This window comes from Centrocercus urophasianus, unplaced genomic scaffold, assembly GCF_019232065.1.
Source record: "Centrocercus urophasianus isolate 14NV4802_14NV808 unplaced genomic scaffold, USGS_Curo_1.0 seq_11, whole genome shotgun sequence".
NCBI lineage: Eukaryota > Metazoa > Chordata > Aves > Galliformes > Phasianidae > Centrocercus > Centrocercus urophasianus.
The window spans coordinates 43,368,417-43,387,157 of NW_024884253.1; the positions used below are offsets into that span (position 1 = coordinate 43,368,417).

Sequence of the window (18,741 nt, forward strand, 5' to 3'; positions counted from 1 at the left end):
ACAGTTCATCTTCCCATAAATGATGGTGAGTCTGGGAAAAAGGGGAAGATAATCCCATGGTCATCCCTCCTTTAACTCCTGGTGTGGCAGAGCAAAGAGGTCACTTGCTCTTCTGAGAAGCAAAGGTGAGCTTAAATGAGACATAGGATGTAGCCTCAGGAAGAAGACAAGTAGTTTTAGCCTTTGCACCTTCACCAAGGCTCCTTCTATCTGAAGTCAGGCTTGAAACTGCTGAAAAGCTTTTGGAAAATGCCTGTTCTTCCTCCTAAAGTTTTGAACAGAGACAACTTGCTGTGACAGCAGTAACGAAAGCACATAATCTCTATTGCAAGCAGGCAATAAAAACATTCAGTTGTCTTTTGAAGTTTATTATGTATATCTATTTATCATGTAATTCATTTTCTCTAATACCTTTTATTTTAAAGTCCCATTGGTTTAAAGAACAGGCAGGCCCATATGCAGATGCTCATCTGTGCTCTCCTACCTGCACTTAATTAGTTGCGAGTTGCTTCAAAAACAATCTAGGACAGTGCTTCCATTGCACACCTCTGAGGTCTGAGAAGCTTCCTGTGTTCCTACTTCCCAGAATATGTCCTAAGTACTTCTATTCATCTGATAAAAAAAAAAAACAAAACAAAACAAGACAAAAAAACAGCTCTGTGCTGACTGACAGGGAAAGTTGGACAAATGAGGGGTTGCTTTTACTCTGCCCCCTCCCCATCCACTTGCCTTCAAGTAATTTTTTTGCTCTGTCACCCAGTTCTGTTTAAAAACCTTAGAATACAGATGCTTATCATTAACACTTCAGGTTGGGTAACCGTGCCAATCAGCGTGATGGGCAGATAGCTGGGGCTCATTTTCAGAACCATGCCATTAGTCGTGGTGATGACAGCTGCAGACGCTGAATTTCTCATACTAGGAAATAAACAAAGTTAGCTATTTATTATTTTTAATAAAATAATTGCTTTAATGCAGTATTTAAAATAATTTTAAACATCTGATCAATAAGATACAGTACACAAATATGGAAAATGCTGCACTTTACATAAAAAGTAAAGCTAAGCATTTAATTATACAAAACAATTTTGCCTGATGCTATCAATATCTTGCAAACTATAGCTTAGTCAAAGTACTGCTTTTCTTATATATATATATATATATATGCCATATATACATATATAAATAATTTACAGCATTCATTGGCTAGATTTGTTTACTACTGTTTCAACACAAAAAAAAAAACCTGGCTCAAAACTTACTGAATTTGGTAACTATATGCAGTGGTTCTGATGGTAGAGGGTGTTTAAGTTATCACTTTTAAGTTTTAAAGTAGCATGCCAAATAACCATAGGAAGCTTGCTCCTTGAAAGAAAATAAGTTTTAGCAGGAAGCCATTCAATATATCAGTGCCTTTCCCACTTGTCCTGGGAAGCAGCCATGCTATGCAGCACTGTGCCATGGGAGGCAAAGTGTCTGGAGGCTGGGGAGAAGGGTGACCTGGAGCTTTTCCCTCCTACCGCAAGGCAATCTTTACCAGCAGAGCAGAAAATCTTTGAATCTATTCTAGCAGTCTTGGTAGTCTGAGCATCCTCCTCACTGAATGGAAACAAGGCAACTGACTAAACTAACTACTTTCTACTTGAAAAGTTTCCCTGTTATACCACATTAAGGTATGATAAACATTAAGCTGACAACTAAATCAGTATTCTCAGTAAAGCAGTGAATCCTCTGCTTTGCAAACACTAGGCTTCTCCTTAAGAGACTCTAGCTGTAAAGTTTCAGAATATTTAACACATCTCAAGTCATCCCTTTCTTGCAGTAACCCAGGCTTTGGTTTATTTCTTTCTAAATATATGCTTAAATCCATTGCCTTTTTTTTTTTTTTTGGTTACCTACACACCTGTAAGAGATCAGTTTCTTTTTTTACCCTTCTTTTTCAGGCTTTTTTACTCCCTGTATTCAAGTTCAGTAACTCCAGATTTTCCCAAACATCAAAGTATGCCCTACCTACAACTGCTTGGTGTACTTTAACCACAAGAATGACCAATTTGTTCACCCTCCCTCAATCACTTTTCTCTGCAGAAAGGGGAGGGGGACAGTTTGGAGTGATGTGTAGAAGACATGTGTAGAAGTGTCCCTCACTCCTTCTGTTTGCTACTTTGCTCCACAAAGTAACATTCAGTAGTAATTCTAAACCCAGAACATTTAAGGACATCTGATTTAAGGAGATTTGTTGAGACAAACAGGCAATACATTAGCATGTTGATTGACTGCTGGTTCATGAATAAATACAATTGTCATGCTGTGTAGTGCCTTTAAAGAGTTACTTGCCCCCTAGATAAGGTTGGATTAGAAGAAGGCACTACAAACAGATGTTGCAGATTCTGGAGTACTGAAGCAAGTAACATACATAAACTAGCACACATATCGAGCCCTCAGAGCCTGCAAGACACACAAATGCAAGGTAGTCAGGGGCTTGTGTGTACAGCTCAGTGTATTCACTGGTTTACAGACTGGTTTAAGCCAAACATTATTAAAAACCCTACCGGTGCTAAGTTAGGTATTTAATAAAAATGTTTATCTGTAAACAAGAGTTATCCTTACAACGGATCGTTTTCCAGAAATTGGAATTTCAAGACAGTGCAACAATGCTTCAGTGTTTTCTTTGGCAGTAGACAGCAAGTTGAAATGTGAAATTCAAATCACTTCAGAAGAGCACGGTACAAGGTTAGAGAATGCTTCATCTCCCTCTCTTGTTCCATGCAGAATATCAAGTCCCTGAGACAGACACGAGTTATTCTTGGACGAAGAAGCTGTTTTGTAAGGCTAAAATTTGATGACCCAGGAGCAATTCCATTGCTGTTCAAACCCTAAGAGTAGAAGGGGAAAGAAAAAAGAAAAATATTAACATTTCATGTCAATACAAGTTTTTAAATCAAACTGGTTGGGTTGTAATGCCTACGTGCATAGAAGCAACCTGTTGATATTCAGCTTTACTTATTACAAACCAGAAATCCAGATGCCCTTGGTACATTCAAAAGACAAAGCAAACATGCCAGTTAATGGTTTACTCCAGTCAAAGCAATGAAAAAATTCTTACTAAAAAATTGCTTTTTTTCCTTAAACTGTATTATTGTAAGATAGGTACTGCTGTTTCACTGAAGTCATACTAAACAGCTGTGCTTTCTCACTACAAGCTCACAACAAAGGTGGTACTACCACTGTTCCTGTGCAGAGCTGTGTTGTGCTCCTAGTTGCAAGAACTCCAGATGTTTACATCTCTTCTTAAAGAAAACCATCACTGCGATGGGCATGAGCCTTGAAACGTGGCCAGGAGAAACTTTTATCCTGGCCATCACCTCTCAAATGTCCTGTACAAAAGCAAGACATAAACACAGTCCAAGCATCTGTGCATTCAGAATGCTGTATCCAAGCCTATCCATTTCAGACAGCAGCCTCACTTGGTTATGAAAGCACAATTGGTGTGCAGATGATGATGTTTAGTAGTTATACATTCAGGCTATTGGAATGAGCAACCCCCATGCATTCCAAAATGTCCCAAGATTTATTATTAGGGGTGGGGAGCAGGAAGAAGATTACCATGAGCTGCACAATAGACTGGCTACTTATCTTGGAGCCAATCTATGCTACACAGCCAGTCTCTTATCACTACTGGAGGGTTCTTGGTAATGAATGCAATTTGTACAAATACGAGTGCTCAGTCTCTGTAACTTCAGCAAGGCAATGCCTGCCAGCATCAACACCACTTGGAGATGGTGTTGCTTGGATGCTGTGCTAACTATATCAATTCTTACCCTAACACTCTGTAAGACTTCAGCAAAATGACTTTGCCCACTTTGCTTAGGGAAATCTGGTTTAAAAACCCATATATTAGATACAAATATCAGTAGTGGACTATTTATAGCCGTGAATGCTACTATTGTTAGGAGGAAAGCATTGAAATTTATTTACAAAAAAAAAAAAAAAAAAAAAAGGAAAGAAAAAGATTCACCAGAGAGCACATACTAGCCACGGAAAACCCAGGGCATATTGCAGAAATGGAAACTGTATTTCTTACTAGCAGCATGCAGGGTATTCAGCACCATTTCATTTGCTTTACAGTCGATACTATTAAACACTATGAAATGCCATCATTTGAAACTTTCAGTTTGTTAAATGGCTTGGAACAAATGCGTGTGTGGGGAAGACTGCTGGCCACATAGCACAGAGAGGGCACTGCTGTCCTGGTAAGACACAAGGGGGTCACAGTTCAAGTTTGTCATATGACAGCCCCGAAGGATCCAGGGAAAAGATAGCTCTGCAATGCAGCTGCCAGCACGGGTTGAAAAGGAGGTCAGTCCAACAGGATGCGGCAGAAGGCCTGAGGCAATGTTATAAATGAAACAAACCCCAAGGGTTTGCAGGAACCCAACAGTAATGTCCTTTGTAATTCAAAGAACTTTATGGAGGGGAAAGTATTTTCTCTCTAAATAGTCATTAGACTACGAGACTTACCTTTAGAAAGATGCAAACCAAAGCCACCTCAATGCAGTTTTCCTCCTTACAAAAAGAAGGCAGACATCACAAATCTCCGAGTCTGCTTTGGAAGCTATCAGAACAGCAAGCTGTTAAAACAGAGAAGCTGCCCATGCTTGAGACAGAATTATGGATTTGTTTATGCTTAAATTCTTTCCCATCGTGCCCAATGCAGGGACACAGAGTGATGTTTTGCAGTAAAGTCACTTCCAAGGCCAAAGCTTCTGTTTGCTAAGACAGTTCACATTTTTCAATTTCACACAGCATCAACAGGCCTATCAGAGCTGAGTACAGTATTTGAGGGGCTCTTCAGATAGCTACTGAACCTATCTAAACCAATGGCTGCCACGTCCATGTTAAAAAAAAAAAGGCCCCTCTGTGCAAGATGGTTTAAAATCACAGTAGTCACACAGCACAGCAGAGGTCATCCCAGCTCAGACTGGACTGCAAACAGGCTCTGTATGGTCAGGAAACTCATCCTACGTTACAAAACCTCCCTCATGTCTCTGATCAGTTTACACGGGGATGAGCAGTGACTAGTTGCCTCTCACAGCTGCAAGGAAGATGAGTCTTTTACGGGTTTTGAACACTGGAACAAACAGCACAGGGTGATAGAGTGTCTGTTTTTAATAAAACATTTAAGGAACCAGATGTAAAAACAGTTGAAGTTATGTTGTCACCTGCATACCACAATGAACCATCACACGCAAGCTTCAGTGTTCCCAGAAGCCTGCTCTTGAGCAAGTTCCTTCATCCTTCCTTAGACAAGTACCAGCAGCCTTTTACTTTGCATTTCATATGCCCCTTCTTGAAAGAAGATCCCTGATGCTGCTTTTCAGACATTAGTATTCATGTTAGAACAACACCAGCCTGCTGTACCTTACTCCCAGATATCTCTATTATGTTCCCTCCAGTGGGGCAGCAAATTGCTATGCAAAAAATAGAAAAAACTGTCTTGTTAGTCTGGGAGGCTCTTCATAGCAGAAGTCTTCTGTCTACCCTCAGACACATTTGTCATCCTTTTCTGAAGAGAACTGAAAAATAAGGCTTTTAATTATCAGTACCTCAATGAGCAAACAAACAGGAGAATTACCCAGCACAGGTACTGCCTGCCCAACAGGGTATCAGCAGCAATGCTGCAGCTTTAGTATAGCTTACAGACCCCATCAGTAAGTTAAGGAAGGTACTGCAGCAACTGGGCTCTGCGCTACTGGAAACCAACTCTCACAGGATGCAGGGCAGCTGGCTTAAAGCCAGCAAAGCTAGGCTACACAGGCTGCAGTTCTGTGCTTCACATACCCTCAGAGTCCAGTCAAATCAGCAGCACCGTCAGAGCAACCGCCTTTGTGATCCTCATAGCCTTCTGTATATTCCTAACAGAGATCAGTTACTTTTACTGACTGTGGCAACAGAAAATACTATGGAGCTCCTGCAGCAGTTCCATACCTGTTTTGCAGCTCCTGTGGTCAGGAGCCTGCTCCCGAAACACAACTTTAAGATCTTTAGAGCTCTCTCCAGTGGCCAGATGAAGAATTAAATATTGATTCTCATTTCAAAGGCAAGAGTGAATTTGACCAGAGCCACAGCTGTCACGACAGTAAGGCTGAAAGACAAGACCCTTCCTTTACCTGAGCTATCATCATTCTCCTAATTCCTAGTCTCCCAGGTACTTGGAGCACACAATATAGAAGTCTGCATCTTAAACACTGCAGGAATACCAGAGCTGTTCAGAGCTATTACACAGGACTTGAAGCAACACTCAAAGGTCAACAGAATCCTGCCTTCCACGAACCTGCATAAGGCTCAGTGAGCTCACCTGGCAGAGAATACATTCCCTTCCCAAATTTAATGGCTTCCCATCAACTGCATTCAGAATTTTCAACTCTTGGTGTGGTTTCGCAGAGGTGCACTTTAAGGCAGCAAAACTTCAATCAGATGTTAAAAGTAGAGTCACGAGCTCTCATTTTAATTTATGGCGAGGCATAAATACTTCTAAGCCTCAATGCCAAGAGAGTAAACTATCAGTGCAGCTTTACTGTGCATTGCAAAAATATCACCAAAAAAAGAAAACAGTAAGGAGACAGTTTTCAATGGCATTTGTAAACACTGAGAAGTTGCAGCTGTTTGTAACAGATACACTGTTGGAAGGCGGTACAAACAGCAGCCAGCACAACTACTCTAATTCAGGTTCAATCCCCAACTCACTTGTGGCCACACTGAGTTCTGTGATAGCCAGTGTGGCCTGTACATCAGTACCCTGTCTCATAGAAGAGAAATAGAAGAGAAAAAAGGTTAAAAAAAAAAAAAAGCCATAAACATGTGAAGTGCTCACTTTTCCAGATCTCAACAAGAAAGGCAACCTGTCAGAATTCTGGAAATGTTGATTATGCAAATAAGTGCATAATTTAGGTTAGAGTGAATTTAGGCAAAGTGAAAGAAGCTGATACTTCAGTGGCAAACTAGCATACTGATTCTGCCTATTCTGTCAAGCCTCACAGTCTGCTAGAAATACTCCCACACTCGCAATGCTAAAATACTGTGCTACTCAATGTTTATAAAAATGATTCATTTTTTAAGAAGTTGTTTTTGCTGTTGTTGCTTTTCATGTGTTGACATTTAAATCTCATAGACCATTAGGACAGATCAAGCTGATGTCTGAAAGGCTCAGATCTGTTTCCTGACTGTTTTCGCATACAGCTGAAAACAAACATGTATATTTATGATGTTATCTGTAGTCTACAAAGAAGTCTCACCAAGCTGTCAGATCTATACAACAGAGAATGCTATCCAACTACACATTTTCCTCAGATTTCATTGCAACATTCCTACAAGTCCTTTCATATGTAGGCAACAACATGCTTTACATATTGAAACAAATTACTGTGAATGCAACGTCAGTTTATTCACTATTATGCCCAAGATTCATGTACGCATGTCACTTCGTGTGGCTACATCAGATGCTTAATCTGTACCTGGAGGTAATGAGTACTATACAAATATGTCATGTTAGTTAATAGACAATTATTAAGCTGAAATTTTCTGGCTCTTTGCCACATCTTTTTAAGCAATGTATTGTCAACTAAATTATAAATTGCTTGACCCTTCACATGTCATCAACATTTCTGCGTTACCAATATGTTCAGCCTAAAGCTACAGTGCAATTAGTCATTTAAATTGCAGATATCTTTCACGCATAAGAAGAATTAAGTTCCCATCTAGCACAGAGAGAGCACAATGTGGGCCGATGAACTGTGGTTCTGAAATGAATGAATGGCAGGCAGGAATATTTTGTCCTATTTACAGGGGAAAAAATTCACATCAAGTGTATGTATGGCCTAGACTGACAGCAGCCAGAAAATTCAGAGCTCAAATTGAAACTCCATAGCTGATAGGGCTGTGCCCACATATCTGCTGCAAGATCTAACTAGTATAGCTTCAATATCTTTTCTCATACCTTCCCCAAAGGTATAACTACACTGTAGACTCCTCAGTTGTCCAACAGCTTGAATTAAGAACTAGAAATCAAAATCAAAAGTCTGCATACGTTATGCATATGCAAAGTAGAAAAAAAGAAAAACTCTCCTGTATCGCTTTAGACCTATGTCTCAAAATGGGCTAGGACAGAGAAAGGAGAGAGAGACCAACACAGAGAGATACTCACTGAGAGGAAGAAGAAAACCTCTCAAGTGTAGAAAGATTTTGTAGCCTGGTTCTGAAGACCTACTTACATGCGAGTAGTCTAATTTAAAGTGATTGATTTTAAATTCATTTTCTGTAGCTTTTAAGAAAATACCTTAGCAGATTATCGTGTACCAATATGAAACAGCAGTTAGAAGCTTCTCTGTACTCCACAGATACAGACAGGGCAGCAAACCCGTCCTCCTTCACCGCAGAAACAAGTTTAATTCACATTCAGGCACAGCCACATCCTTCGCACAAATACCAAAGGAGATGGATTATGCTATTGTGTCCTCTCAGGAAGTCAAAAAGGTGGCATTAAGTTCTTAAGCTAATACTTCTAATAGCGTAAAGCCACATGCCTCTTCCCTTGACTGCCATGCATCCCTTTCTCAAACATAAAAAAAAAAAACCCAACCAAAAAACCAAACCAACATGGTAATTTGATTGTCACACTGTGGGAAAACAAACTCTCTCTTCCTCAATCATTTGGTTTTCCTTCATTTTGCAAGAAAGGACTTGTTGCTCAATGGCTTAGATCTTCCTAGGTCAGCCCAAAAAATATCTCCAAAGCTTAAACATGCACCATTTACAGAATATGTTTGATCCACATGCATACTGGCATCCTAATCTGTAAAACAAGCAGAGTAAATTTAAGTCCTGCTAACAATGATCAGATGTGGCACAGAGCTTGCCCTTAAATAGGAGACGACAAGCTGGCTTTCTCCACATACATTCAATATTAAAAATGGAACAGTGACCAGCATAGAATATGTATTCCTCCTGCTTCTTCTTGCCAAATTTCTTTCCAGAAAGAAAATGCCAGCTTAGTTGTGCACTGCAAGGTGAAGCTGTGCATCACCTCCAGAAGTACATTATTTTATGCTTGTTGACAAGAGCTAGGTGTTTTACAGAGAGAACGTATCTGAATACCTTTTCATTGACCCCAAGATTTCAGCCTCACCATTTGCTTCTGCATCAGTAACCCAATGGGACCAGCCTGGGAGAAGATGAGTGAAGGATACAGCACAATAGCACTCTGGGGCAAGGCAAACCTCAACACTTCCAAACGGTTGCTATATTATCATTAAGCTAGAAAACAGATGAGGAAAAAAGCACTCCCCCAAAAAGTTACAGTGACATGCAGGCATTCAAGAAAGTTTTACTATGTAAAGTAGGAGAATGGTCCAACCAGTTGTTTTTTTTTCCATGCTGATCAAAAGAGTAACATTCAGTCTCCCTACTTTCAAAAAATAGTTTTTTCTTCCCTACTGCGTGATAATGTACAAAACCACTGCTCTTAGTTCACGATGGAAGACAATGTGGGAACTGTAACACTTTCAGTTAAAGGAAAAAAAGCTTACAGATTCAGAACTGCAGCCTGATTCCTCAAGAAAAAAAAAAAAAAAAAGGAAGTAATCTGCATGGGTTTTCAAACTTCTAAGATTCCAGCTATAGTGAGAACTAGACAAAACCGTTTTCAGAATGACCTTGACAATCTTGACTATTTCTCAATATTGAAAACATCACAGTGTATGTTACTAACTAATAAAAAAGCCATGAAACAGCACACTTGAAATCAGGAAAATAAATCTGTGCCTTTGTTTTTACAAGAAGGGGTCTCCCTTTCTCCAAGATAAGCTATGTCTCAAGTCTTCCTACTGTAATTCATTAGTATTCCCCACATGCCCCCAAGATGGGGAAGCATAAAGAGGTAACAAATATACAAACCCCAAAACACACGACTCAAATCTAAAAGACTTTCTCACACTTTTGTACTCAGAATAAGGTCCAGAATGAGAGATGAAGATATTACCACTTCTGAAATACCAGAAGCACCAATTACCACAATAGATGTATTTTCTTAACAGGATCTTCTGAAATGGTTATTTCTGAACAACATTCCAGTGTCAAGTTGCAATAAAGTCAATGTGCAAACTAAAATTAACACGAAAAACTACTCCCAACTAGCGTTAGAAACAAGAAAATTGCAGAATTTACAATAAATGGTTATTTTTCCAGGACCTGACTTTTTAATTTTGTGATCTTCATGGATTTGCCCCTACTATTGTTTCAAGTGTGGCAATGTGTAAAAAATAAACAAACAGGGCAGGATACAATTTACCCCTTTTATAATGCTTTTAGTTGAGAATTAGTTCAAATTAGATGAGAGAAACTCCTCTGGGCGGGTGCATTTGAGCAGGATTTATGTTCATCTGTTACCCGCCACTCTGCGAAGTGGTGTGCCTGCTGTTAAACAGACTTTTAATTGTAAAGCACATGCTTGTGCTCCATCACGTTTTAGGTCCTGAATTAAATAATCCATAGCAGGTCTACTTAAGTAAAGAAACCATAATTCAAGAGAATAAGGTGTGGTAAATAAGTAATGATCAGAGATTCAAATACCCCAGGAAAAAGGACTTTCCAGAAGAGGTACAAAGCCCAGCGGTTGAATGTGAAAGAAGCAGATACTCAGAACAGAGGAACCATCTCAAATAAACACTTTCTTTTGTGGAGATACAGTCTGCTAACAAAATGCTGTTTCACACCTTTTACACTCACTGTTACTACACCAGAAGATATTAAAACCAACTCCAACCATGTTCTTTAAGCTGCACTCTTTCAGTATCCATTACTTTTTGGTAAGGGATAAAGGTATATATGAAATTTGCTTGCAGTACTTCACTTTTTTAACAGTGTAACTGATCATTTCTTCCCTGCCTCTCCAAATACCTCAGGGCTTCAGTTTACATCAATAACAGCTTGAAATAATTCATTTCCTTTAATTACTACAGTAGGCAATGATTAAAAAAGCTGAATGCACAACTTTGCTGCAACAGAGACTAAAGAGATACAGACTCTGTACAAAGAACATTAAGCAAGTTGAAGAAGTCTCTGTTAAAAAAACATCAGTGATTTCGTTCAACACTATCAAAGGATCACTCATATTCAGGAATAATTCCTTCCATCATGCTTGTCTGTCAAGATATTGGGCTTAAAAAACGGTCACAGGAGTATTATGCACAGATTTACTTTTTGACATTGCACAGTCGGGAAGTTCTGACATTTAATATTATTTGTGAGTGAAGCTGTCTGTATTTGCAATTTGAAATGAGAAAGTACATCCTGCCTGTTTAAATTATTCTCAGACAGGTTGCCCGAAAAAATGATTTTAAAGATGCCCAAATGTGTATCAGCCTAAGGCCATATTGTACTTGCTTTCAGTTTCAAAACCTCCTTTCATCTCTGAAGAATGGAATGTTGTTTACTGCTCAGAATGTTTTGCCATGTTATCATGAACGTATTACAAATGTTCTGCTTCTTGAAATATAGTGTTTGTCTAAACCATTTTTTATTCTACATGGTAAGTCTTAAGCCTTTTATAAATTTGTTTGGATATACTGGGACACTTAAATGCTTAAGTATAAAGAGCCTTCACAAGTTTGTCATCCTGCACAATTTCACAGAAAAAGAAATTCTGCAGGGAATTAATTTCTGGTAGCACAAAGCTTAAGTACTAAGCATTGGAATGCACGTGAGAACAAAAGTAGCTTCATTAGCAGAATTACCTTTCCCTTCTTCTCTTACAACTCAATAATTAGTAAGGCAATCTGTGAGAGAAACATCTTAAAAATAGCAGATACATTTGTGATAATGTTTATGGTGAGTTTTAGACACAGTCTGCACATTCCTTTTAAAAATGACAGTGTAAATAACGGATTGCCACCTTACAATTCCAGCACTTTTCCATTTCATTTTGGCACAATTCTGTAAAGCTTTTAATAAAACCGATACATTGCAGCTGATGAGAAATAACTGAAAAGCACCCAACAGGCAGACTTGTTAAATATTCAGAAACAAATCTGGCAATAATTGTAGGAAACCACTATGAAGAAGAGGAACAGTTATTTGATAGAAGCTTAGGAAAAAGAGAAAAGGAAGAGGAAAAGTTCTAATGTTGAACGCTGTTTTCCAAATCTTTCCAGGAGTAGTATAAAAAAATAATCTGTGCTTCCAGCTTCATGAGAATATGCATTAAAAAACAGGAGAGAAGTGAAGAGTAGCTACTCAAAAGCTTATCATGTTGCTTTCTATTGCTTGTTTAGATAGCAATTCCTTCACTTTACTGGCAGTAAATAGTGAACCTTTACAGACTTGTGTGTCTGACTCCTTAACAGAACAAAAAAAAAAAAAAAAAAAGGAAGTTTATCCCACCTCCTTAGAGAGGTCTTTTGTCAGGCTGAAAGGAAACCAACAGGCCAGATACCACAATTGTCTCAGTTATGTTGCAAATATCAGTTAAGCTTTATACAAGGTCTTCCCAGATTCCAGCATACAGTACTGTGAGAGTATTTTCACTCAAGCATATATTTAAGCTTCTGAAAAAAAGCCGTAAGACAGGAAAAGCACTACTTCCACCACAAGTTACTTCCTGGGGCTTCTACTCGTTGTGTTTAGGTGACAGGCCAAGCATCCATTCACTCATGCAGCATTGAGGCCTCGTGAGAAAGAATGGCAAATCTGGCAACATTTGTAATGCAGCTGGCAATACCCTTCTCCCATTTTCAGCCAAGATGATGATTTCTAACAGAAGCAAGCTGTCAGTCTTCTTGGAAAGAATTTCAGCAGCCTCATTAACTGTTTCCAGGTTTTGGAAACAGTTAATTTCCAGCAGAACATTAAGAGATATGTTCAGACCAAGGTCTGTTAAAAGCACCTTCAAGGCATTTTAAAGTGCTGGATGAGACAGAAAAAGGGATCTGACTCACCGCAGGAAGAGAATGGTCTAGCTTTATGTATTTATTTACGGTGGGGTTTTTTTTTGGTGATTCAGCCAAGGCAAACTCAGAGCATAGTGAAAAAGAGTCCCTATGCATTGCATATAGAAAGAAGTGCACAAATGCCAAACTCATTTCAAAAAGCTATCCAAAGCTACCATGAGTTCGACTGGTGAGCCATAACATCTAGCTACCACAAAAGACTAGTACAGCAGCATTATCCTCCAGAAGTTTCTCTGAGCCACCACTTGATTCAGTCAACACACAACATTCTTCATAGTTCTGGATATAACACACAAACATGCCAATTAATTTACCAGAAGTAACCCTTGCAAGTATCTAACACATGAACTGGCTTCCTTACTGTAGGTAATCAATCATTTTGTAAAAAGAAAATTCTTTTTCCCTGTAGGAATTTCTTCCTACAGGGAAGAATGAAAATAGTTCAATATGAAGATACAATGCCATCATGTGAGTCACTGCAAACCATCTCAGTACCTCCATCCCAGATCCAGCATTTGATGAATCCAGTGGTCTCTTCTTCCTTGGTCCAATGGCTGCCAAAGCTGTGAGGTTAGCTTCTCTTTGTTGCATTTGTGCTAATTCCAACTGTTGCATCTAATTCAAAAAGAAAACACATTAAATACAGTACACAGTATCCTAAAAGGCTAGTGTTTTGTTTTTTTTTTTAATCATTGTTTCAGACAGTTCTATAATGCTTACTGCATATATATACTGCATATATCAGGAACATATTTGACAGCATCATTTCCTGTCTTTCTGGACACTCTTGACAAATTCCAATAAGTTGTTCCTGAAATGTTAACAGTCCTACAGGCAGAACTGCATAAATAATGCTTTTTATGGAGACTGTACTGTAATATCAACGGAGTCACAACAGGAGCCTCTCTGCTGGTTCCTTACATCAGAAACCACTGCTGATTAGCAGAGAACATTTCGTCAGAAGTGATGTATGTGACTGCATTAGTATTATAAGTTGAAGCTACTGAGCTCTATGGAATAAGAATATGCTTAGTACCCAATATCAATTCACAACTGTGAATTCACTGGAACTCTTCAAGCTGTTTTACCCCAACCATAAGCTTGATGTAACCACTCTGAAAAATCTCACTGTTCAGATAAATAGGATGCTTTCAGTTCAATAATGTTTTCCCCTGCCCTCCCCTGATAAATATTTGAATCTCCAAACATATCACACAAATTAGACATGTAGATTTGTTGGCATATATTTGGTTTTCAGTCACCTCCAAAATCCTTCAATGCAAAGACATTCTTATAGACAACCTCTGCCTGAGTTACGTAGACCTAGGATGGGATTATTTATTTAAAGCCAGACCAAGTAGCCAGCAAATCTCTTCAACAATATTTTTATGAATCTCAAGTAACAAAGTAAGACTTCCCTTTCTTTTACATGTCTGAGGATAGGAAATAGCCTCTGGAATAGAGAAGGAAGGAAAGAAGGAAGAAGAAAGGCATATGTCCACACTTCAAGATACATACTATTTTGCTCTGTTCAATAGATGCCAGCTGTTCTGGAGCTCAACCCAGGCAAGACTGCTGACAGACTTGCTAGCTTGGATTGCCCCTTTGCTAATACAGCTACACTGCTTTCAGATGCTTCAGCTGTCCAGCTGGGAGCACAGGCAGAAGGGAAAACTCTCCCTGAAGAAAACACAACTTCTCTGTTTCATCAGGCTGAGTTTGTCCTTCAACACAAACCTCTAAGTTTGATACCAGTCTTTGGATTATCTGATGTGCAATTTCAACAGTTCCTCAGCCAGCACTCTCCCTGCTCTCAGAACTTACAAAATCTGTTTGGACCGGAGTTCTCTGCATGCGTGTGCATGCACGTGTTTTTAGAAAAGAACACACAGCCACAGCATGGCAGCAAATTATCGAGTTCTCCTCCCTTCCTCCCCCCAAGTCATTAAAAAATTAACAGGGATTCCTCATTCAGTCAGTACAGTTATTTCACTTATCAAGCCTGAAATACACTGCTTTTATTTTTGCTCGCTTTTCAGCTGAGATTTCACTTGGAGAAAAAATTCAACTTGAAAGACCACCTGAGCTTGTTGCTCCTACATTAATTATCTCCTTCACTTGCTACTACTACATAAATCAGCATCTGCAATAAAGAAATACTGTTGCTGTTGTTTGTTTGGTCAGTGGCAAAGGGAGGGTTTTTTCCCTTTTTGTAATTTTGCTTTGATGTCATTTTTTCTACCATTTTATTTAAGATAGGCTTGTTGTTATTTTACTGATGCTGGCAGCTTCACATCGAGCATTGAATTAGCTAGGCTATTAAAAAAGAAGAAAAAAGAAAAAAAGGCACTTCAGAGAATGATTCCTAAATGGATATTTTTCCATTTAAAACTCAAAAAAAACACACATTCTCAAGATTTTTCATCAGAAATTGGGGAATGAAGACCCTGCTATGAGTAGTTGCCTTTTTTCTTATGTGAGAATGAGACAAATAATTCAGTTACGTAAACAGCAAAGTTTACAAGTCAGCACTGATCACAATACTTAGGCTTTTGCTTACAGAAAAGTAGCAGTACTTCTGCAACACCAGATACCATTATTCACTTACCACATGCTATTCTCGCTCTTCTGCTCAATGTAAACATATACAACTTTATTCATCAAAATTAACATAGTTCTGTGTGCTTAGTACCTTCCCCTCAAAGCATTTTTTTCTTCCAGTTACACCACTTTGTTTACAAGAACATTTTTAGAGATTGTAAGGTTTTATTTATCACTTGAACTTGAGAAGTGTTAGTGCTCCACCTTGTCCAAGGCTACCTCCAGCTGGTAGTATAAAACATATTGTATAAAATGTTTCAGAGCTGATGGATCTTTCACCAAGCAGTCCCAAGATGATGCTGGGAACACCTATACACTATAATCTGCTACGGCAGTAATTTCTCCACTCTGTAACTAGTCAGATCATTCAAATCAGTTAGAACCAGGCACAGGCTTCAGAGTAAAAAGAAACAACAAAAAAGGAAATTGCTGTCTTGTTGCATTCTAGACATCTTAGACTTCTTTTTGAGATCATAATTAAGACAAACAAATTTAAACATTCAGTTTCATAATGTACTCAACAGATTCCCATTCAGAAATAAAGGCAATCATCCAAACTACAGCAAAGCCAGCAAAATCATCATTTCAACAAGCTCTGTTCCCTTTAAAAGTGTGGCATTAATGCCCAAACATTGTGCAAGCAGGTATGGGATGGGGATAAGAAAATGGTGAAGATAACATCAAGGGACAGCTGAAGATACTGACTGGCTAGCTATTGTTGCATTTTCCTAAACAAAATTAGGAAAGAGCAAGAGGCAACTAGGCAGAGCCAAATTTTTTTTTTTAACTGGCATATTTGTAGCACACAAAGCAGAATGATCACTACAATATGCAAAAGGCATTAAAACTAGTAACTACACCTTATTGAAATACAAAGCAAATACATCTAGCATTGTTTCTCATCGTTGGACTGCTTTTTTTTAGTATCAGTATCTCTGAATAAAATAGGATATAAATAGAAGCTGTCACATTCAGACTTGTATCTTGAAAACAGATTTTTTTTTTTTTTTGGTCTTCAAGACAGAAGTATAATGGCAATTTAAGAGAGATAGAGTGAACCTGTCATAAACTGACCCACAACGCAGGTTTCCCCCTCAATCTGACCTGCTTCACCCACTGAAAGATGCTGCTGTTTCGCCATGACATGGAGACAAATGCACATTCCATCCCAAATTCAGTCCTCAGGATCAGTGTGAAGAGGGGACAAGCTCCAGGCAAGAGGCAGCTGAGTGCTCCTGCTCCCCCTTTTCTGATTTTTATATACACGAAGAATTACAGTACAAAGAGTTCTAAAAACCTGTGTATAAAGATCAAATTGCTATGAAAACGTCTCAGAACTTGTAAAATAGTCTTTGTTGCTGCTGGCCTTTTTAATAATAAAAATAGGGTTTAAAGTCTGGTCTTGCAGCAAGCAGGAATCTCTAGGGTGACACAATAACCATTTTAGCTAATCTGACCTGCAGCACAAATCAAAAAGTAAGGTATGTTTTAAAGGCCTGTCTTATACTGAAACGGCATTTGCAGCATGGCTGTAATCACACAAAATGAAAGGTTTTCAAATTGACCTCTCTGTTCTTCACTCAATCCTCTACTGAGGAAAATATTTCTTTTTCTGCTCACAGAAATTGTAGTCATGATGCCTCATATCCACATTTCACAGAAAATATGCAAGATCTATTTTTACTGTTACATCAGTGACATTTTTGGTGGCATTTTAGTATTAACAATTAAATTTCAAGCTGACAACAAGAAGCACTTGGGATGAAGCGTTGAGACTACATGTTGCTTTTAAGCCTTTTGAGCTAAAAACTACATGACACGCGATTGATCACATTATCAAAGCTCCAATAATTCAAACCCTGTAAATCTAGTAAAGTTTTCCTTAAACCTGCAAGGAAGAATCTCTTAAGCACAACAGAAGGAAGGAAAAAGTATTCTCTACTAGAAATAAACTCATTAACACCAAGTAATCCATGAAGCAAATGGCAGCAGGTGACTAATATCAAGTAAGGAAAAAGTAGAGAACTGTTGAACGCATCTCCACTTTTGAAAAGGAGTAACAAAAGCACTTGTGTTCAGTCACAAAGCAGAACACGATTCCATATTCGGTATAAGCTTTCACAGAAGAAAAAGTGCACGAAACCTCTACTCTCTAGATAGTCAGTAACAGGTCTGAGGTTAAAGAGGAGCCAAACAGATAGCAGTCATCCAGCACAATGCTGGCAGACGACAGGCACCTCAAGAAATGCATGCCACTGCCCACATCTGCAGGAGTTCTGATACACAAAAGTATTAGGAAAAACACTCAGAAAATTCTGAGAAGTGAAGAAAAAAAATATCGAGGCACTAGGAAGTTATGTTTGGGGAAAAAAAAAAAAAGCAGTCTTGGCAATGCGGTAACAAGTAGAGATGTACGGAAATGAGCTCAGAAGAAATGGTGCTAAGACAGATGGAAAGCTAAGCACTGCAATTCTGGATTTGGTTTTAACTGATACAAGGGAAGAGACTAAAAAGCGTATCTAGAAGATACTGATTTTAATATCAAGAAAAGAGCAAGGATTGGGATGTCTCCACATACGAAGCTGTAGACTGACGAGTATGGGACAGATTAAATAAAATATTTAAAGTAACAGAAGAACTGGCAAGAAAAGGCCAGGAAGAAAAGAAAGCAGGGAAGGCTGAAGACAAGTTAATGTATGCCTAAGGCTTATGTGTGCTACCCAGCAATAAGTACATCAGGAGTAATAAAAGCACTACAGCAGATGAACAAGAATTTGTGTAAGACTTGCAGGAAGGAAAAAAGTAAGGGCTGCAGGCATACAGAAGAGGTATAAGACACAAATTCTTCCAGCTTCCACAATGAAGAAATTAAACAATAAGTTGATTAATATCAAAATATTATAGATAAGTCAAAGCAACAGTCACCAAATGACAACAGTTCCTTCTAACTAGCTTGCAGCCAAACACACGTGTACATACTATTGTCCCTTACTAAATGCTTTTAAGCACCTCAACATTCTTTAAAGTGGGGCACAAAACACACTGAAATTAATTCTCACCTTTTTATCCATTCTTTTCTCCAACCACCCTTTTCAGTTGAAGTTTTGTTGTGTTTCACTGCGTCCCCCATCAAACGTTTTTAAAT

General features: G+C 38.6%; 1 protein-coding gene across 2 annotated transcripts in view; it reads right to left on the reverse strand.

Moving 5' to 3' along the window:
* Nucleotides 1–1,008: 1,008 nt before the first annotated feature.
* TAF4B (TATA-box binding protein associated factor 4b) overlaps nt 1,009–18,741 on the reverse strand; it is a 70,378-nt gene continuing 52,645 nt past the window's right edge. For both annotated transcript variants that reach the window (XM_042808916.1, XM_042808917.1), the window contains exons 14-15: nt 13,491–13,610; nt 1,009–2,870 (exon numbers count right to left, since the gene is read on the reverse strand). In XM_042808916.1, coding sequence (XP_042664850.1) covers nt 2,703–2,870; nt 13,491–13,610 — 288 coding nt within the window. In that variant the 3' untranslated portion in view covers nt 1,009–2,702. The remainder of the gene's footprint in view (nt 2,871–13,490; nt 13,611–18,741) is intronic.